This window comes from Pinus tabuliformis, chromosome 7 (assembly GCF_031772625.1).
Source record: "Pinus tabuliformis cultivar Carrire ecotype Pingquan chromosome 7, CPIR1, whole genome shotgun sequence".
Taxonomy (NCBI): domain Eukaryota; kingdom Viridiplantae; phylum Streptophyta; class Pinopsida; order Pinales; family Pinaceae; genus Pinus; species Pinus tabuliformis.
Window position 1 is genome coordinate 1978187186 of NC_142293.1, and position 22407 is coordinate 1978209592.

Sequence of the window (22407 nt, forward strand, 5' to 3'; positions counted from 1 at the left end):
CTTTTATACAGTTTCAAACCTGAATATGCAATGTGACTTTTATACAGTTTCAAGCCATTGTATCACAGTGTTGAATATGCAATGTGATTTCTTTATATACTAGTCAACAGTTAAATTTATTTGGCATAGCCCATTGTAGCTAGTGCAGCATATATAGGCCTGCCAATAAGGTAGTATCAACTGAGTAACTTCTAAAGGTGGCCTTTCTCACACAGGCTTGAGTTTTTCAGAAGATCGTATAATTTATTTTAATATGAGCACTCTCAATCAAAAGATTACTCTGATAAAAAAATATGACCTCAATCAGTTCATGATGATGAGGACGAATCATGGTTACACCTTTCTTCATTGTGCACATGACACAAACCAACCTGGTCATCAATTGTTAATATGCACTGGTTGGAAGCCCATTCTTATGAAAATAATCCCAGGAGCCTCAGAATGGACCAAGTTATTGTTGTGACAGCAAACAACTCTTGAAAATTTTTGATTTCATATATATTGAGAAGACCATCAATTTGCATAAACACTGCAGAAATTCCAGGAGGATAATGACTTAGTAGCCAGATCCAGGTTACAAGTTCCCAATTTATCCATAGCATAAACCTTCCAATGAAGTGAGTTTTCGTTGTATAAATCATCCATCTCACTCTGGATTATATTCAATGCAGCAATCATCTGATTCTATAAGATATAATGCCGGGAGAATTGTGTGGCTTCACAACTTGAAATTATATGTTGGAACATTTTATGGTAAAAGATGCATCAGAAAATGCCACAAATGATGTGAACACTTTATAGCTTTAGTTTAATCTTCTCAGACCATTTTAGAATACCAGAATACACTTGATCTCCACCTATATCTTCCCCATTTGCACCTGCTGCTACTCTTATGATATCCTCTATCAAAGCAAAGTTTCCCATTATGTCAACATGAGAACCACTCTGGGTACCACGACCTTCTAATATGTTTGCAGGTGGGGCATGGAGGTACTCCCTTATATAAGTTGACATGCCTGAAGGATTAAATCTAGTTTTCCCTCGCCAGCCTTTGGCACACATAAATCCTGCACTGAGAGATGGCACAGTTTCATCACCTTCAGTTACGTACACGCCTCCTTTTAGGCAGCTCTCTGCTTGCCCCCCATCTGCTGAAGTGTCAATTCGAAATGGTATGAGGCATGTGTCAGCAGAAGGGGACAATTTATAAACATATGATCTTTCTGTAGGAATTCCAACACCATACATAGAGTATATCTCAATATCCGGGGCATTTGGCAATCTGCAATAAAATTTACAGAAGAAAATCATTTATTTTTGTAAAAAAAATTCTTATATATACAGAAAATATTTTCACCAGCAGACAAAAAAAAGGAAAGGTATTTACAATGAAATTTATATCCCTTTTCTTAATGCAACTAAAACAGCCATGAAATCAGAATAAGAAGCAGGGTCTAACAATTTGGCATCCTTAATCAGCAACGATTAAGGATATCAATTATACATCTTGACAGCCAATACCACAATAAAGTCACTAAAGAGCCAACTAAAATTGTCAACACATTTAATTTGAACTGATTTTCAAGTGAGCGCATTATCAAACCAAAATCACTGCTGCAACCCAGCTACAGAACATTAACAGCATACATATTCAACAATTTAACTCGGTGCAGAATGAATCATTACATATATTGGGTACTGTGAAGCATGATCTGAGAATTTTGAAAGCAGAAAAAGATGTGTGAATCGGTGACTCCAATTATGGGAATCAGATACTATCAACCAAATGAGGGGTATGGGCACTTACTTTGTTTCAAGAGGATTAGACCAGTACTTGTAATGCTTATATTTTGGATCATCCAAATTGTCAGCAATGCCATAAGAAAAATGAGTATCTCCTCGTTGCATTAATCTTGGAGCAACAAAGTGTAGCAGATCTAAGACAGTTTCTGCTGTGTATACTTTATGGTCAGCAACAGCCTCAATACTCTCCCAAGCCATTTCATGATACTCAGTCCAGACGTCTCCACAGGATACATTTGACTTAGTGAGGTCATTATTTTTAGAACTGGCCTGTGAAGGAAAGAAACAACAGAGTCCTAGAATTAGTTTCTCGCAGGGATATTATAGTGTTTCATAAACTAGGTTCTGTTGAAAGCAGTACCTGGAAGAAAATATACAATCCCAATAAAGGTAACTACTATAATCAATATTTTGAATTCAAGGGAAAACTTTCATCCAGCATTCCTTCAGAAATCAAAATAACATAATTTCTTTAATGCCCATTAAAATATGCACAACAAAAGCAAACTAAAACATTCCTTTATGTTCCATTACAGGACATTTCTACTCCAAGTTCAAAATGAAAGCTGACAGGCATTTCCTGGGACATGTTACTGCTCTGACGTTCAAGCTATCATGAATGAAGTTTTAAATGAAATCAAATTACTTGCTTGCATAGTTGTATATATATGTGTTTTCCAAAAGATATAAAATGGATATATTATGTATTTTTTGTTAAACATCTACTGCTGCAAAAAGGACAGGTCAATCGTGATGATGTCAAACAATGAATGGACTATCATGATTGAGTCATCTTGTCAACTTGATGGGACTCAGTCCCGAAGTTCCGAGTAGACCTAGTTAGACTGCATTGTAAGTGTAATTTACACATTTCATCTAATATTTCCATCTCATTGTACATAATTCATTGGGGGCTTTGATCACACTTGATCACCTATTATGTACCAAATAACCAAAATACCACGATAAACCTACATATATACACAACGCACACCAAATATAGACATGAAGCACAGCTCCTAAAAGTGATATTATAATGAATTCCACAAGAACACCAAGATTTTGGGGCAGAAAACCTGAATAATCGAATTACATCCAAGTACAATAATCATAAGTCAGTGTGTACAACAATCACTCTGGTACCTCCACACACTCATTGCACATGTAAGTCTTGTTACTCACCAAAATGGGTAACCCTATAGGAGAAAACTTTTCTCCCATTCTTTGTTGCATTTTGTTAGCTGTGGTTGGTATTCATTTATAATTTTATTGTATAATCCCTCAAAATTAAAATAGAAGGAAAATATAAATTTGATTCCAAGTCGGCTCCAAATAAAAGAGGGAAAAAAGTCATTTTGAATTTCAAAGTTCTCCTCCAAAAAGTCAAGTCAACCATCCACGAAGTTCATGTCGGCTAGCCCTAAAGACACACTTATTCAGGCTCATTCATCCACAATATATTGCCATTCATCCTCCTCCATTGGCATCAATTCAGATCACCCACAAGATCATCTGATCTCTGTTCACACGTGTGAAGGAGAGAGAGTCAAGGAGATCTGTTTGACCAACATTGACCAAATTTTCTGAGGCAGGATTTGACCGATTTCCTGAGGAAGGTTTACCACAGGTCTGAGGCAAGTTGACCGAGTTTCAGGGCAGTTGCAGGATGCCAAAATTCAAACTGTTTTACCAAACTTTGACCAAGTTGCAGGAGGCAAAAAATGTGGTCTGTTTGACCAGGTTTGACTCATTAATATTGTGGTCAGTTTGACCTAGTTTGACTGGAAAAATCAGATTCTATCTCTTGTTGAATTGGACAATTTCTCTAAAAAATGGTTGTTGGATCTTTCCCTAATTAGGGTTTTCCCAGGGTAAAAATGTGTCTTATATTTGGCTCTCTTCATGATCCTACTGTCATTACTGTTTTACTGTTGAGATTTTCTATGTATAATTGTTTAATGATGTATGTAACATAAGATGAATTAATGAAAAAATCATTGGAAGTAATTATCAGATTAGAAAGTCTTGAAAAATCAACACGGTATCAGAGCATGAGTTAATGAGCAGTCATTAAAGAGACTTGCAGAAAGCCAAGCTACTCATTTGAGAAAGGCTAAACGTTGAAGGAGAAGCTGCCAAGTTTGCATCTATGTCTGCCTAGTATTTCTGCCCTGTGAAGGCCGATCTATGCTTGAATAGAACAAAGTCTAGACCAAGTTTAAAGGAGGGCCAAAGCCCTAATCCAAACTTTGAAAGGAGGACCAAAGTCCTTGTCCGAGCCTTGTTGACTTGAATTTGTTTATGCCCTAGATTTGTTTGACTCTATCCAAGCTCCAAGTTTAAAGTTATTGACTTTGAATTTCTGACTCTGTTTATGCCCTAGATTAGGGCCAAATGGTCTCAGCCCCAATTGCAGGAGGGCCGAAAGGCCGCAAGAGCTGGGCAAACTAGGCCGCAGACTAAGATGCCTAAAACGGTAAAACCCTTGGCAATACAAAAATTGCAAATGGAATACAGACCCACTCCACTCTTATCATTGTTTGAAGGAGAAGCTTGGAGTATTGGCTATAGACATTACTATATTTGAAGCGACCTTTTGAGGTCACTTGTTGAGGCAGAATGGACATTGGATACACTTGTTTTAAAAACTGTTAGGGCATATTGATGTTGAATACAGACCCCACTCCACTAGCTTCATGATTTGAATTTGAATGCAAAAGAATCATGCACAGGGGTTGAGTTCAATATTGTTGACATGGTAGTTGAAAGGGCATTCGTAAGTGTACAGTGAAGAAGTGGCCGAGTTCCTCATCAGTTTTTGGAGACTGAAACTCTCTTGTGAAGGCCGAGTCATTTTCAGAACTGAAGATTGTCCTTGTAAAGGACAAGATGTTGATATTGCTACAAATGTTTTGAAGAGGCGCAGCTACTTTGTTTAAAAGGGTCAAGAGCAATCATCTCTGTGAACAAATCCTGTGGACAGAATTTGCTAATGACTAAAGAAAGTCTGGAGCTTGCTCATGCCACTTTAAGATTGGTCATTTATTAAGGTTTGGTTGATGGAGTAAGTTCTCTTGTAATATTCTATAAGAGGACAGTGGAATGCCATAGCCCTATTCCCTCCTTTGAAGACACTTTACTTTCATGAAGTATTCCATGGAAGATTGGTGGACCTGGGACAAGGTATTGAAATCAGCACCAAGGAAAACCCAACAATCTATTAATTGATGCTGAACAAAATGTAAGCATTTGAAAAGGACAGCCTGTATGTCCACAATGTATTCATAAAGCTCAATGATCAAATGATTTGAAGTTGTTGAGGAAGTTGCTCCAGAATCAGAGGGAGCTAAGGAGAAATATTTCTTCACCTATAAAGCAATGAGATTCATAACAAGATATGACAAAGTTTGTTGGACTTAAAAAAGGTGTCAATGAAATTTGGAAGTCTTAGGGTTTGTAAACCCTAGAAGACTAGAAGTCTTGGATGAGAAATCCCTAGGGTTTGTGGATAAAACCCTAGAGCTAGACCTAGATCGATGATTTCACTGAATGAAGAAACTCTATCTCATGCAAGGAAGGAAACGAAAGCAACATGCTGATGATGAGGTTGAGAATGATGAGTTTGCAGATGGATGCAAGAATGCAAGGATTGAGAAGGAGATTCCCTACAATACTCAAATCAAAAGATAAGTACTTTATATCTCTCTTCCTCGATTATTATTGTTTACTAGTAGTTAGCTTCTTGTCTTTGTTTCTTTTGCTAGGTTATAATCGTTGTTTCCATGACCTCATAATGAGGGTTGCAGGTACATTGTGAAGGCTGCTGCCAAGGCTCCAACAGCAGATGGAAGCATTGGAAGAACGAAGCAAAGCCAAGGCTCCAACAGCAGATGGAAGCATTGGAAGAACGAAGCAAAGTTTGTGACAAGAGGATTCTCTCAGGGTTAGTGATTTGTGTTCATGATCCAGGTGGATATTGATGGCCACCTGCCAAGTCCACCTGGACCCCCACCATTGTCTTTCTCTGCATTTTCAGTTTCCTTAATTGTAGCACAACTTACTATTTTTAGCAGTTTTTCGGGTCCTGAACTTCCGGAGCTGTTTTGAGGCCCTAAACGACGTTTTTTGGGGAATCCGGTGGCAACATGGGTCCATGGAATGGACCGATGTTACCCGTTCCAACAATGATAGTGCTCGGATAGATCTTTCTAATGAGCTATTGTACGCATCAAATGGAGATCATATGCCAAAGTTACGACCCCGGGAAGTTGATGTACCAATTTACCCCAAACGGGGCCCACAGTTTGGCGTTTCATCTCCTAGGGTTAGGTTTTGGAATGTTAAGGGTTTTTCCATTGTTTCTCAACAATAAATAGGCCTTCGAGCCTCATTGTAATACAGTTCAGAGGCATGTAGCCATCACATCTCTTCTCAGAGATAAGCTACCATCGCTCTAGCTGGTTTATTTCCATTTCCGGTTGTAAGCATATTTCAGTATTTTCCATTAATGAAATGAAGTATTATTTCCGCTGCATCTTTGTGTATATGGTTATCTCTGTAATTTGTTGCGTTCCTGCTTAAATCCGGATCAGTGGTATCAAAGCGGTCTGCTTTTTCTCTGTTTTTCTTTGCATGTCCCCAACAAGGTCGGGATATAAGGAGTTAGGGCTTGAACTGGTTGAACCTTTGCAAGACCAACCTCGCAAATCCCGACGGCCTCCCATGGCGGACGAGAAGAAAGACGAGGGGGCAGGAGATCCCATCAAAATCTTGCTCGAAGAAGCCCTCGAGCGACAACGAAACGCGATGATGGACAACTTTGCCCAGATCCTTCAGCGGCTACCCAGAAGCGGCGCATCGGCTTCCAGCAGCTCCTCTGGAAACGCCACACCCTTTAAGGTACAAGTTAATTTTGAAATCCCCATATTCGAGGGTCAGATAGATGCCGATGCAGTAGATAAATGGTTAAATCTGCTAGAGGGTTATTTTTCTGTTCATGAATTTTCGAGTCGGGAAAAGATTGTTTTTGCTCTTCTCAAAGCAGCCCCCCACGTCAAGGACTGGTGGGAAACCTACTGCGAGCAGAAGGATGAAAGTACTGGCTCACTATTTTCAGCCGCACCCACCTGCGATTCGTTCCGGGATGCCATCAAGGAGCAGTACTACCCTGTCGGAAGCTATGAGGATGAATACATAAAGTGAACCACGCTGCGGCAGAGAAGGGACCAAGACGTGCCGGAGTTCACCAATCTTTTCCATACCCTTCGCACAAAGTTGGGTATCAAGGATTCGGAGCAACATTTGATACTCAAATACCGTGGCTGCCTGCACAAGTACATCCAGGAAGAAATACAGTTCCTAAACATCCCCTCGCTCGGCGCAGCATACCGATATGCCGTCAAGGTCGAGCAGAAGTTTAAACAAAAGAAGCGAGACTTTGGATCTGCGAATTCAAAGCAGGGGAAAGGTGCCCCTAAACCACAGAACAAAGGACAGAGCCAAGGCGGGACAGCCCAAGACAACCAGCCGAAGCTGCAAGCAAAGAACAACGCCGCGAAGCTGAGGAAGGACACTGGAAAATGGTGCGAATTCCATAAGAGCTCCACTCACAACACAAGTGAGTGTCGGGCCAAGCAGTCACTGGTGGCTGAGCTAAAGGTTTCAGAATCAGATGCATGTTCCGACTCGGAGTCAGAACCCGATAAGGGGTATGAAAAAGGGAAGCAGATCATTGATGCGGATCCCAGCGCCACTGTTGCTACCGCAAAGATCCAGAAAAATGAACCCGAAGATCCAGAGGAGGAGGAGCGTCTCTTCCACTCCCAGATGTGGGTAAAGGGCTCCCCAATACAGTTCATTGTTGATAGCGGGAGTCAAAAGAACCTCATTTCGGCAGAGATCGTGAAGCGGTTGGGCTTACCGACCACAGCACATCCACAACCATACACCATTGGGTGGCTTCACCAAGGGCGAGATCTTCGCGTGAGCCAGCAGTGTCGTCTTCCATACAACATCAAGCCCTTCACGGATGAGGTATTGTGTGACATTGCTCCCCTTGAAGTTTGTGATGTATTACTACGACAACCATACTTGTGGAAGCGACATGCTGTGTATGAATCAAGGCCCCGTGCTGTTATTATTACATTGGGGAAAAAGTTGTTCAGGATACCAGAGGTAGCACCACCTGCCGCCATCTCTTTGATTACTGCAAAACAGTGCAGTAAGATCATTTCCAAAACCAGGAAATTTGTTTTCCTGATGATACGCCCTCAAGGGAAGAAGAAGACAGTGGCCGCGGCCTCCAAACGGAGTCCCTCTACACGACAGCTACAGATGGACAAGATTGTGGAGGAGTACGAAGACATCTTCACCTCCCCGGCAGGGGTTCCTCTGCACTGTTAGGTCAAGCACTCCATCGATCTGACCCCAGGTGCGCCGCTACCCAATGGACCAATTTATCGGCGCTCCGTTCTAGAGAACAATGAAATCAAGAGGCAGATTCAAGAGCTCCTGCAGAAAGGTCACATCCGTCCGAGTTCATCGCCCTGTGGGAGCCCGATCGTGCTGGTACAGAAGGAGGACGGGACGTGGAGACTCTGTATTGACTATCGGGCACTGAACAAGATCACTGTCCATAATAGGTACCCGATCCCGCGGATTGATGACCTCCTAGACCAACTAAAGGGGGCGAAATATTTCAGCAAGATCGATCTGAAGTCAGGATATCACCAGGTACCAATCAAACCCTCAGATGTGTGGAAGATTGCCTTCAAATCCAAGGAGGGCCTCTTCGAATGGTTGGTCATGCCTTTCGGATTGACAAATGCTCCTGCAACCTTTATGAGGTTAATGGATGACATCTTGCGGCCATTCACCAACTCCTTTGTAGTAGTATACTTGGATGACAGTCTGATCTTCAGCCAGAGTTGGGAAGAGCACCTCCACCACATCCGACAGGTTCTCCAAACACTGCGGCAACACAAGCTATGTGCCAATTTGGAGAAATGCACTTTTGGCATGACCGAGATTCAGTATCTGGGTTACATCATTGATGAACAGGGGGTGCATGTCGATCCAGCCAAGGTCCAAGTCATTCGGGATTGGCCCTCTCCAACCACTCTAACAGAGCTCCGCAGCTTTCTAGGTCTTGCCAACTTCTACTGCAGGTTTGTGCTGGGGTTTTCTCATATTTCTTGGCCCTTGAGTCAGGTCACCAAGGGAGGGGCGAAAGCCAAATTCTTTTGGTCTGAATCTCAACAGAAGGCATTCAGAGAGTTGAAGGATCGCCTCTGCACGGCACCAGTGCTCGCATTACCAGATTTACAACAACCATTTGAGGTCGAGACAGATGCCTCTGATTATGCTATTGGGGCAGTCCTTACTCAACATGGACATCCAGAGGCATATCACAGTGAAACGCTTTCAGACACAGTCCGGAAATACCCCACTTATGATTAAGAGATGTATTCCATTGTACAGGCCTGCCGACAATGGAAGCATTACATTTTGGGGAAGGAAACGGTCATCCACACAGACCACTGACCCCTGCAGTTCATACAGACCCAAGGGAAATTGCAGAATGATCGCCATCAGAAGTGGTCTACATACCTGCAACAGTTTCACTTGAATATCAAGTATAAAAAGGGCAGCACCAATAATGTTGCAGATTGCCTCAGTCGACCACCGATCATGGCGCTGACCACCGTGCTCAACTCTTGTGGGCACGAGACTTCTGATTGGCCACTTCTCTACAAAAGCGACCCAGAATTCGGCCACACATACCAGACACTCTTGGAGGGACGGCATGTTGCAGATTTTCACCTCCAGAATGCCCTATTATGCCACCTCGGTCACCTTTGTGTTCCTTCAAGCAAGCGTGCCAAGATGATTTGGGAAGCACACTACAGTCGGGCTGCTGGGCATTTCGGGGTCGAGAAAACAGTGGCAGTACTGCAAAATTATTTCTATTGGTCGAATCTTCGACAGGATGTTGGGAAGTACATCCGATCATGTACTGCCTGTGCCATTGCCAAACCGACCATTAAGAAGCAAGGCCTCTATACCCCGTTGCCTACCCCTAGTCGACCTTGGGAATCCATCTCCATGGATTACATGTCAGGACTTCCTTCCACTAAGCATGGAAATGACTGTGTTTTTGTGGTCGTCGACAGGTTCTCGAAGATGGCCATTATGGTGGCCTGCAAGAAGAATATCACAGCAGAAGCCACTGCTAAACTCTTCTTTGAACGAGTGTGGGTGCACTTTGGGATCCCACAGTCTATCATCTCAGATCGGGACAGTCGGTTTCTCAGCACATTTTGGTCCAGTCTCTGGTCAATGCTGGACACCAAACTCACGAAGTCCACAGCCTTCCATCCTCAAACTGATGGCCAGACAGAGGTTGTCAATAGGATGATTGTGCACATCCTGCGCATGTATAACTCAAAGCATCCACGCACATGGGACGAGAGCCTCCCCTATGTTCAGCACAGCTACAATCGAGTTCTTCACAGCTCCACTGGCCATAGCCCTTTTCAGGTGGGTTTGGGATTCCAGCCACTATGCCCCATTGATGTGGCCATGCCACTTGTAGCTACTCACATGAATTCAGCTCATGTCCAGTCCGAAACAGATAAGGCCACCAGCTTCATTGAGCGCATCCAACATATTCGCCAGCAGGTCCATGACATTCTTGAGAAATCAAATGCCAAGTACAAGCAGCGACATGATCAACATCGGGTGCCACACAAGTTTCAGGTGGGCGACAAAGTCTGGTTGCATTTGCAAAAGGAACGCCTTACTGGAGCCTATCGAAAATTGAGACCACTCCGATATGGTCCTTACACCATTACTAAGGCTATGGGAGACAATGCATTTGAGCTCAGCATTCCCCCATTCCTTGGCCTGCACCCAGTATTCAATGTGAACCGCCTTCGGCCATACTTTCCACCATTGCTAGACACATCCGACATTGCAGAACAGCTCAAACCCACAGAATTAAATCCAGATTGCATGGAACAAGCTGCAACTGATCTAATCATGGACACACAGATCAAGAACACTCGCCAACAGAATATCCAACTGTATCGAGTTGTAAAAGCAGGCCAACTCCTTCAGCAGGGCAAGTGGCTCACCAGGGAACAAGTTCAGCAGAAGTTCCCTCATCTCATGGAGGAGCTCAACGCAATGGGGACCATTGCTTCCTAAGGGGGGAGGAATGATCCAGGTGGATATTGGTGGCCACCTGCCAAGTCCACCTGGACCCCCACCATTGTCTTTCTCTGCATTTTCAGTTTCCTTAATTGTAGCACAACTTACTATTTTTAGCAGTTTTTCAGGTCCTGAACTTCCGGAGCCGTTTTGAGGCCCTAAACGACGTTTTTTGGGGAATCCGGGGGTAACATGGGTCCATGGAATGGACATATGTTGCCCGTTCCAACAATGATAGTGCTCGGATAGATCTTTCTAATGAGCTATTGTACGCGTCAAACGGAGATCATATGCCAAAGTTACGACCCCGGGAAGTTGATGTACCAATTTACCCCAAACGGGGCCCACAGTTTGGCATTTCATCTCCTAGGGTTAGGTTTTGGAATGTTAAGGGTTTTTCCATTGTTTCTCAACAATAAATAGGCCTTCGAGCCTCATTGTAATACAGTTCAGAGGCATGTAGCCATCACATCTCTTCTCAGAGATAAGCTACCATCGCCCTAGCTGGTTTATTTCCATTTCTGGTTGTAAGCATATTTCAGTATTTTCCATTAATGAAATGAAGTATTATTTCCGCTGCATCTTTGTGTATATGGTTATCTCTGTAATTTGTTGCGTTCCTGCTTAAATCCGGATCAGTTCAAGAGGAAGAAATTGTACTGACATCTATAATCATACATGATCACTGGAAGAGCTCCTAGTTCAGAGGGAGTAGGCAGGCTGGCAAGTTTGAAAAATACTATGATGGAGGAAATTGTGCTGAAGAGAAGTCAGTGGTGACTTCCAAGTGGTTCTACAAGATCAAGTATGCGATGGATGGCAACATAGAGAAATACAAAGTGTTGAAGAATGTAACTAGGTTCGGTCTTCATAAATGTATTTGAGTCATTATGTAATGTACTTGTCAAAAGAATAAAGAAAAATATTTTTATTATTGTACCAATGACTTATTAAAGCATGGGTTTCATGCTTGGGTCATCATTATATTAGTCAAAGTCCCCATTGTGGACTCCTAGGATTAATATTGAGTCAATAGAGTCATTGTACATTTAAAGAGACCCTTTTGTTTATTATTGAGTCAAATATGATTTATGTAACCTCCACACCTTTTGTTTATTATTAAGTCAAATATGATTTATGTAACCTCCACACCAAGTCGGCCTAAAGGAGATCAAGTCAGCTTAAGGGGCACCAATTCGACCTCACCTGGAGCCTATAAATAGAAGGAGATCGAATTCATTTGGAGCATCTCATCTCAAGCAAGTTCGATATCTCTAGTGAAGCTGGAAAAAGTGTGAAGTGGGTCAAGGAAGTCAAAAGGAGTGCGAGTTGGGTCAAGGCTAAGGAGAAGGAAGAAATCAAAGTTTTGGTGCTACTCTCTCTCTCTTTCGTGCCCTAGTTTGGGAGATCGAAGTCTTCCAAGTGTTGTTGCTACCAGTTGTTGTCTGATGTCGTAAGTTGCTGCATAGTCGAAGTTGTTGGGGTGGAAGTGCTGCTGCAAAGGGGTCGAAGATCTGGAAGGGTTGACTTGGTGTGGAGGGAAGGTTTGGTCTATGTCTAGGTTGAAGAGTAAAAAAAAACTATTGAAAGAAGAGAATTTTTAACTAGGATTTCCCCTCGAGGGGAGTTTTGCCCTAGCATAGTGCCGACATCTTGTGTCTTGTGTTTGGGTGATCTTCATACACACATAATATGGTAATTGCTTGATGAAAGATAAGATAATAAAGAAGTAAAAGAAGCCAACATAACACACAAGTAATTATCAAGAAAGAGAAATCAAACCCTAATCTACTTGCATTGATTTTTGAACATGGTATCAAAGCTAAGTTCACGAAAGGTTGAAGATCACTTTGTTCGCTTAAAAAGAATGAACATGGATTCTCCCTCTTTGATAAACTATAAGAGAATGGGTATCAAGTTTCAACACTACTAGAAGTTGGATCAACAAGGTTGCCCACTACTTATTCAACAAGGTCAAAAGTCAAGGGTTCTTGGTTGCTCTTACAAGTTCTCTTAGTGATCACAATGCATGGATCATTGATAGTGGAGCATCAAGGCACGTACAGGAGAAAGTATACAACTTCATACGCTATCAAAGGAGCCATCTTCTCATGCAGTGGGATTGGGTGACAACAAAATCTATTCTGTCAAAGGCCTTGGATCAACATCATTGAAGCTAGAAAATGGATCAAAGCTGCAACTCAACAACATATTATTCTAGGTTTGAAAAATAATTTGCTTTCTATTTATTGTTTAGAAGAGAAAGGGGATAGAGTTGCTTTTGTTAATGGAGAAGTATTGGTTTGGGGAAAAGACTCTAGCATTGATAAAGCTAGGATTATTGGAGTTCGTGAAAGAAGTCTTTATAGAGTTATTACACCACCTCCTCAAGCTTTGGTTCACATGGAGATCAATCCCATTGAGCTATGCCATAGGAGGTGTTGTTGCACAGAATGTCTAGGCACCGCGACAATGCTCAGATCGGGGGCTGTCACCCTGATCCCCAATCTCTCTGTTTAAGTTGTCTCCCTACAACAGGCTAAGGGGGGTAGACCCTATGGAAAAAATGCAATGAAGAAGAACTAGTTGGGAACCAACCAGTTCAGGAGACACAGCAAGGCGATCAAGTACTTGATTAAGATTTAGTAAGACTTTAGAATTTGATTAGATTTTAAACGGTTGATATCAGTGCCTTATGGAGTCAACGATCTTGCTAAGGAAATGAAGACCAAGTAATCGATTAGCAAATGCTGTTTAGATGAATGACTACCTTATATGAAATGCAACTCCTAAAACTAATGTGAGATGCAAGAATCTTGGTTAATTTTAGTTAAATGCCTACCTAAATTATGAATCCTTCAATCCTTTCTGTGTTGAGCCTGATTTCGTAGTAATTGGCAGAGAGAAGATAAGGAGAAGCACACTAGGGTGTGATTAACGATACCTCTCATGAACTTCTAACATACCCGATGCCTCCGGCGCTACAGAGAGTTGTGGCTCTGATGACTGCAAGGTCACCGTTTTAAGTACTATTAAAACAGGCTTCTCAAGAAAAGACGGATGGATATCTATCTGTCTATCGACCAAGCTTATGCTTGGAAGTAAATTCTATCTATGCAAAGTTAACTTATATGCAAATGCATCGGAAGATGAGATGAAGTTAAACTCAAGGATGGGAAAACACTTATGTCGCGAAAGCCCTTAATTACTCAAATGAAATGCTCACTTTTTTAGATGAAGACTTAGAAAATAAACTCTTGAAGGTATTATAATTAAAAAACTAGCTCATTTCAAATCTTCTTGATACAATTTAGTTCAAAGAGAACAAAAAATTCTTTGCAATTAATATCAATGTCAACAGATGCTCAAGAATATGCTCAGCTTAGGAAACAAAGATACGCAATCTATTATAATTCCACGACAAAGTTCTTTAACAATCGCTTGAAAATATTCACAAAATGTCTAACATGTAACGAGCATTAAATAATTCAAGCAATGACGATCAATTTTGATAGATGCACACTATTTTAGCAATTAAACTTCTAGAGATTCAAATATTTTAAACAACCACGAAATTTAAATGCTAACCAGTTTTAACCCTAGATTTAAGATGATTTTCATTAACTGCCCAGATCTAGATTTAATTAACCTTTTCAAACAGCCAGTATGATTTAAAACAATTATTGCACCTTGACCATAGAAAAACATGCATTTAATAACACTAAGGAACTCCAAATTTGAATCTTAATTGATCCTAAGGCAATAGCTAAAGAAGTAAAACAAATCAATGGGTTAAAGAATCAAAATTTTTAATGGGCCATAGGCCACATTAAAAATTTTAATGTTTAAGCGAAAACCCCTTAATCTATTTCATTTTTATTTCCTTTTTGAATTTTAGAGTTTTAAAATTTTTAATGTTTTAAAGATTTTTTAATGTTTTGGATTTTTAATATTTATAATTTTTAATGAATTTTTTAAATTGGGGTTAAAAAAAAAAATTATGTCACAAGGTTAGTTTTTTTTTAAGTTTTTTAATTTTTTTTTTTAGATTTTTTTAATCAAAATCAAAATCAAAAAATAAAAATGAAATGAAATAAAAGTAGACAAAAAAACAAAAAAACAAAATCAAATTTTTTAAACTTTTAATGAACTTAACTTAAGCCTTAAAACAAACCCAAAATGAAATCGAAGCTAAACCTTAACAAAAAATACACGCATATATACAAATGAACATGAAATATATATGACCAACCCTAACCACTATACAAACAAAAGAAAGTTCAAAAAAAGAAGTCAAATAAAAAAAAGGGAAACTAACCCTAATTCTAACTATACAAACACTAAAACGGAAAATAACTTAACTTAAATCATATGCTATACAATATAAAAAAAAGTGAATCGAAATGCTGCTTTACGTTTGGGCTTGCAGGTTTTCAGGTGAGAGAGCAGAGATGGCCGTAGCGTGAAGGAGATGAACAACAATGAGGGATGCAGATCTAAGGGGAAGAGAAATCGCGGGTTTGGAAGAGGGAGCAAGGGCCAAGGGTTAGCAAGTTTGGACGGCAGCGGATGCAGAAGAAAACCCGCAAGTTTTTTGGAGATGAGGATGCGCGCTGAGGCTGGCAACTCGACGGAGCTGTGGGAAGGAACACGCATGGTTGGCGGCTTATGGAGCTTCAGATGAAGACTGCAGACAGGGACGGATATGTATGGATCGTAGCTGCAAAGGGAGGCAAGGCTGCAGGTATAGCAGCGTATATGCAAATGGACAAAGATCGACGAAGGAGCTGTAACAACGTGGATGGAAAGGGAAGCTCGGATGGCGTTGAAACAAGAAATGGATACACAACAAGGAGTTGGAGCTGCGATGGAGCGATAAGAGGTCGCGACTTTGGTGATGGAGGAAGGAGCTGCGTGGGTATGGGAGCGGCCTTGTTTTGCAGGGAAATACGAGTGTGTGGGCAGTGAATGAAGGTTGTGCACAACAGAAGAAGGGTTTTAAAAAAAATAAATTCAAAATGCACAGTAAACCCCAAAACCAGGCAGCCAATCAATCTACAAAATGGTGGCCCAGAACTTCCACCAGAACCTCTAAGAAATTTTCCAGAAATCTTAAGTAAATTTTTAAATCGCTCTGCTTCAAATTTCTTTGAAACCCTTATAAAATTTCCAGATTTACCAAAAAAAAAAAAAAAAAAAACTCTTGGACTGCAAAATCTCTGGATAGAATCCCTGCAAAATTTGATATGACGAAGCCCAGAGATCCTGATCTTTACCCTCTAGGCCCTAGATCTGGACTCTGTTCAGATTTCTTCCTTAGATCTGTAGCTGCAAGACAACAATGAAACAACCAAACGATATATACAAAAACCCAGAAAAACCCAAGTCAGAAACCAAAAATAATTACAGATCTATGTACATGAATGGAAGATCTATCAAATCTAGAGAGTGTAAGTGCAACTCCACTCCCAGACCTGATAATTTGAGGCTCTCGACAGCCAGATCTATAGATTTAACACAGAAAAATAAATAAATAAATAAATAAATAAATAAATAAATTTGTGAATTTTAAAGGAGGTCTTGAGCTCAAAACTCTTCATGCATCACCCATTAAAAAAAAAAAAAAAAATCTTATGATAAGCTCGGGATCAAATTTACGTTGGGCTCTTTAGAAAACACGGATCGGGAGTTGGCTGGTTCAGCTGAGAACTTCCCCGAACGCCCGATGATCTAATAATCAAGGATTTTTTGCAAAACTCAATTTAACCAACATAGAGCGAGAAAACGATAATAAAATTCAGATAAATAGAGATACCTGCTATTAAATTCAAAACTTAAATTATCATTCAAATCCCAACGACTGAGCAAAATACCCATACTCAAATCACTCTTCAGAAAGCTACATCAATGGCTAAAAATAAATCTATGCATGAAAATGACACATCATATAGTATTTCCACGAATAGTAACACCAACAAAAATTAAGCCCAAAGTGTTTCTTTATTGCTCATAAAAAGATTACAAGAGAGTTTTTCACTTAGTACACAATCAAAAGATTGGATCGACTGACTGACAAATGACCTCCTATTTAAAGATAAATCCTCGAACGACTAGTTCGAGTGATCCTCGTCAAAACAATCTCGACCGTTGATGAGGATTAAAATTTCTTTTATCTCATCTGTCGAAATTTTAAATTATTGAGGAAATTCAAAATTTTCAACTAAATGCATTTTAATTAATTCAAAAATTAAATTTTTGAATTAATTTCCTCAAAATTTTGACCGACTTAACCCCAAGGACCAAAGGCTTAAAATTTAGCAAAATAATTAATTTACCTTAGTCCCTAGAACTCTTAAACTTTAATTTTTTAAAGGACCAACGAATTTTGCCTTTGGAGAATTTAAATTTACCTAGGACCTAGAATTAATCAAATTTCTGGCTTAGGATTTTAATTAATTTTGGCCAGAAAATTTAATCAATTAACCTATGAGGGGATAAATTATTTTTCTAACTCTCAAGACACTTTACATCGTGATTTTTACATTTTTTACATTTTAAAGGGGAAAACCCATTTGCAAAAGACCCTCACAGACTACCCAGTTCTGCGACACAAATATAATCTAGCAAATCAAGCAATTTGTAATAAAATAACCTAACCAAATAGTTAGAATTATTCTCAAATCACTTTTACATAGACTCAATCTAGAACACTAGGACTCCCCTAAGATCCCAGTGACAAAATCCATTCCGGCTTTGGGGTAAGGCTGAAGGAAAACTCTGCCGACTATCCGAGAATGGATCGATGAGACAAAAAACCTCCTGGAATGTAGAGGTCACCAGAAAAGTAGGTTTATCTAGGTAATTACATACACGACATGGATCTGCTGAGATTATTTACTTTATACACATGCAGACTGAGTTTACATTATAAGATGATAATCATGCTGATGATGATAGCTGGACAGCACGAACACATCGATCAAACACTATCCCTTTTGCAAAAAAAAAGGAGTGTACTGCTATGGGTCGTTGACACGTAGTGGTCAAGAGGAGGTATGGTCATCTACATTATAAGGTTATCCCTACTCTTAATCAATTGGTTCATGGCATCCCCAATATGAAGTTAGATCATGAAGGTCTATGCAAGGGATGCTCTTTGGGTATACATACAAGAAATCCATTTGCTAATAGTGAAACTAGGTCTAAAAAATATATTAAACCTCATTCATTTTGATGTGTGTGGGCCCATGTCTGACTAATCACTTGGAGGTCATCTCTACTATGTAACATTCATTAATGACCATTCTAGAAAGACATGGCTCTACCTTCTCAAAACAAAAGACGAAGTATTTGAAAATTTCAAGAAGTTTAGATCCGAAGTAGAAACCCTAACCGAAAGAAAGATAAAAACTCTAAGGTTCGACAATGGTGGGGAATACACTTCTAAGGAATTGATTACATATTGTAAAGATGCAGGAATTAAGAGGGAGCTCATTGTTCCCTACTATCCCGAACAAAATGGAGTGGTTGAAAGGAAGAACAGGTCAATTGAAGAAGGCATTCAAACAATGCTCCTTGATCAAGACCTACCAAAATTCTTATGGGGAGAAGCAGCAATGACAGCCGTGTACATTCAAAATAGAAGTCCTCATAGAAGTCTTAATAATATAACACCCGAAGAAGTATTCACAGGAAAGAAACCAAGTGTGGATCACCTCTGAATCTTTGGAAGTCCAACATACATCCATGTTCCAAAGGACAAGTGAAAGAAGTTGGATTCCACAAGTATCAAGGGAATATTCGTTGGATATAGTCTCTCCTCAAAAGCATATAGAATCTACATTAAGGAAGGAAGACATATTGAAGTAAGCAGGCATGTCATATTCGATGAAAATCAAGCCTACAAGAAATCAAAGGATATTCCTATTGATTCTGATGACAAAGAAGTTCCAATATTTGAAGAAGAAGAAGATCATCATGAAAACCCTACTACAAATCAAGAAGAAGAAGAAGAAGAAGGACCAAGTGAGTCTATTCAATTTGTGGTCATCCCAACCATAAGGAAAAGGCCAAATTGGTTAAAAGCTACATTAGAAGATGTTGAAGGACATGAAGCCGTGAAAGGAACCTTCAGGGAAAGTAAAAGACCAAAGAGATATTTTGGTTATGCTGCATATATGACGAAGTTAATTGAAGTTGAAACCATCTACTTTCAAGATAGTCGTTCATCAAGAGGTCTGGAAGAAAGTGATGCATGAAGAATATCAATCCATTATGAAGAATGGGGTTTGGGAAATCGTTGCTAGACTTAGTGACAAATCAGTTGTCACCTCCAAATGGATCTATAAGATCAAACATGCTATTGATGGAAGTATAGACAAGTACAAAGCTTGATTTGTTGTGAGGGGTTTCTCTCAAAAGGAAGGCATTGATTATGAAGAAACCTTTGCACCCACAACAAGGTACACTACCATTAGATCTTTGGTTTCATTGGCTGCTACAATGGGTTGGAATATCTATCAAATGGATGTTAAGACCGCATTTCTAAATGGGACCATTGATGAGGAAGTGTATATCGAACAACCCGAAGGCTTTGAAGTTAATAGCAGGGACTCTCATGTTTGTAGACTCAAGAAGGCCCTATATGGTTTGAAGCAAGCACCTAGGGCATGGTATGCAAGAATGGATGCATATCTCCTTAGAATTGGGTTTGTAAAGAATTACGCTGATCCAAATCTCTACATCAAGGTCGTGAATAATGAACTCGTCATTATTCTATTATATGTGGATGATCTATTCATCGCAGGTGTGGAGCAAAGAATTCAAGAATGTAAGAAGATGATGGTAGCTGAATTTGAGATGAAGGATCTAGGACTGATGCACTACTACCTGGGTCTAGAAGTATAGCAGAAACCTAGGGAGATATATTCGGGGCAAGGAAAGTACATGATCAAGTTGTTGCATAAATTCGAGATGATGGATTCCAAGCCTATGACTACTCCTATGATCACCAATCTTAAGAAGTTGAGGGGCTTTGACTCAAGTCTTGTGGATCCTACCTCCTATCGTTAGTTGGTGGGCTCCCTAATGTATCTGGTAAATACTAGGCCAGATATATGTTTTTTAGTAAACATTCTTAGTCAGTTTCAGTTAGAGGCTCGTCATGATCACTGGATAGCTGCCAAACACATATTGAGGTATCTTTGTGACACTATACATCACTGCCTAAAGTATGATAGTAAGGAAGTCAAGCTATTTGGCTTCACAGATTTTGATTGGGGTGGCAGTGAGACCGATGGAAGGAGCACTACCGCAGGATATTTTAGTCTAGGAGCTGCTATGATCTCATAGATGAGTAGAAAGCAAGATCACGTTGCTTTAAGTAGTGTTGAGGTAGAATATGTGGTTGCATGTGAAGTAGGAAAGGAGGATGTTTAGTTAAGGAAGCTTCTGATAGATTTGTTCAAGAAGTCTCTAGGTCCTACTGTGATTAATTGTGATAATCAAAGTTGTATTAAAATGTCTGGAGATCCTGTGTTTCATGCTAGAACGAAGCATATCAACAAGAAGTTCCACTTTATTAAGAACTTGGTGCAGGATGGGATCCTGAAGTTGGAGTATGTCTCGAAGATGAACAGGTAGCAAACAAACTAACAAAGTTTGTTCCTAATAAGAAGTTTGAATATCTAAGAAACATGCTTGGTTTAGCAGATATTGTTGATTGTATTGATGATAAAAGATTGGAAGAGATTTGTTGAAGCTTTGCAAGTGAAGCATTTCCTGGGAGGACATCTGGCCGACACCTTGTGTCGATCTCTAGGTCCTGTTACCACTCAAATCAGCACGGGACCTAAAGGAGTTCCTAGGAGGGCAACTGCTAGGTTAAGGGCAACGGTGAAGGCTTAGCCCACTATCACCACAGCTAAGTCTCCCTGCTCTTTACAGAATTTCACCGATGGGAGGAGTCTCGATAGTGTAGGGATCACTTGTAAAGTATATGTCAATGGATAGGTGAGAAGTGACCCTGAAATCCCTTTCCCAAGGATGGAGTGAAGAATGGCACTTGCTTTCTCTTTAAGCAAGGGACTTGGTCTACTAGGGGTAAGGGGTGAGTGTTGGAGGGTTGATGGGGAAAGGATAGGCTTATAAACAAAGTTCTCAATCCCTATAATCCTTGGGAAACTTGGATTCCCAAATGGTCTTTCATAAATAATCTTTATTGAGAAGTGGGACCACATGGGGCCAAGTGGACCCAGCCCAAATTTGGGGATGGAATGCAGCAACCAATGATGTTCCTATCCTAGACAAGGTGAGGGGAAAGGACCAAACAAGAATATTTACTTCAAAAGGTTGAATTGGTCCTATTGAGGTCTAGCCTTGGGGATGCCTAGGCAAAATTCTATCCTAGAGCTGGGGCTTGGGATTTCCAGAGATTCCACCATTAGAATTCCCTCAAATTTGGAGGATAGGGAGGGGACCCACCAGCGCAGTAGCCATAGGAGAACGAAGTTTTTCCTTGGGCCAATTGACGCCCTAAGTAACCTAATGGGGCTAGACTTGGGGAAAAGGGGAAAAATGGTAAAAAGAGGGTTAAAATGATCACCCCTTCAAGGGACCAATGCCTAATTTACTTGGGGACATGGAGTCAAGGATGGTGATGAGTAAGAACTTGGTTTCTTAATCAAGGAGGCCCAGAAAATTAACTTCGTCCGATGTTGAGAGAAAGAAAAGAAAAGTGACCTTCAAGCATTTATACTTCAAAGCAAACAAAGCAATCTATCGAAGCAAAGAATCTCTAGGACATTGCATCCATATAACATTGGCCCATACATTAAATTAGCTAAAACATGCTCAATTCCACATTTCGATTATGCAACAACCAGCGCTAATTTTAACAGTATGGAGTAACAAGAATAGTAACATCAAAATTTACTTACAATGTTAGAGTATATCCAACCAGCATTTCGTTCACAAGAAAAAGCTCCAAGACACGATAAATAGCCCAAATCCATACGTCAAAAGTCATCCATCTCCAGAAAATATCCTCCAAGGATAAAATGTGAAGTTCTTTATGATTAGAGAGATCCCAAATCAAGTGATGATCCAAATGAATGTATCTAACATCAATATATAGCCTCATAAGGAGTTCGTATTAGCCTATGGGCCTACATTAGCCCCTAATGATAAAATAATGCGCAAATAAAACCCATGGCTCTCTATGCACAACCTACATGTGCCAATGTAGACCTCTGGCGGTTAGGATCCCATATAGGGAAACCAAACCCAAATGGAAACCACCTGCAATCCTGCATAAGATCCAATGCGTCCCATAGGGTTCTAGTACAACCAACCATTAAAATAATCGGGTGATGAAGCTTACAAATCATGGATAAC

The 22407-nt window shown here is 40.2% G+C and overlaps 1 protein-coding gene across 1 annotated transcript in view; it reads right to left on the reverse strand.

The window, feature by feature from the left end:
- Window positions 1-217: 217 nt before the first annotated feature.
- Window positions 218-22407, reverse strand: part of LOC149256400 (phospholipid:diacylglycerol acyltransferase 1-like) — a 148902-nt gene continuing 126712 nt past the window's right edge. The window contains exons 3-4 of the mRNA XM_089460733.1: window positions 1808-2073; window positions 218-1282 (exon numbers count right to left, since the gene is read on the reverse strand). Of these exons, the coding sequence (XP_089316859.1) occupies window positions 796-1282; window positions 1808-2073 (753 nt within the window). The 3' untranslated portion in view covers window positions 218-795. The remainder of the gene's footprint in view (window positions 1283-1807; window positions 2074-22407) is intronic.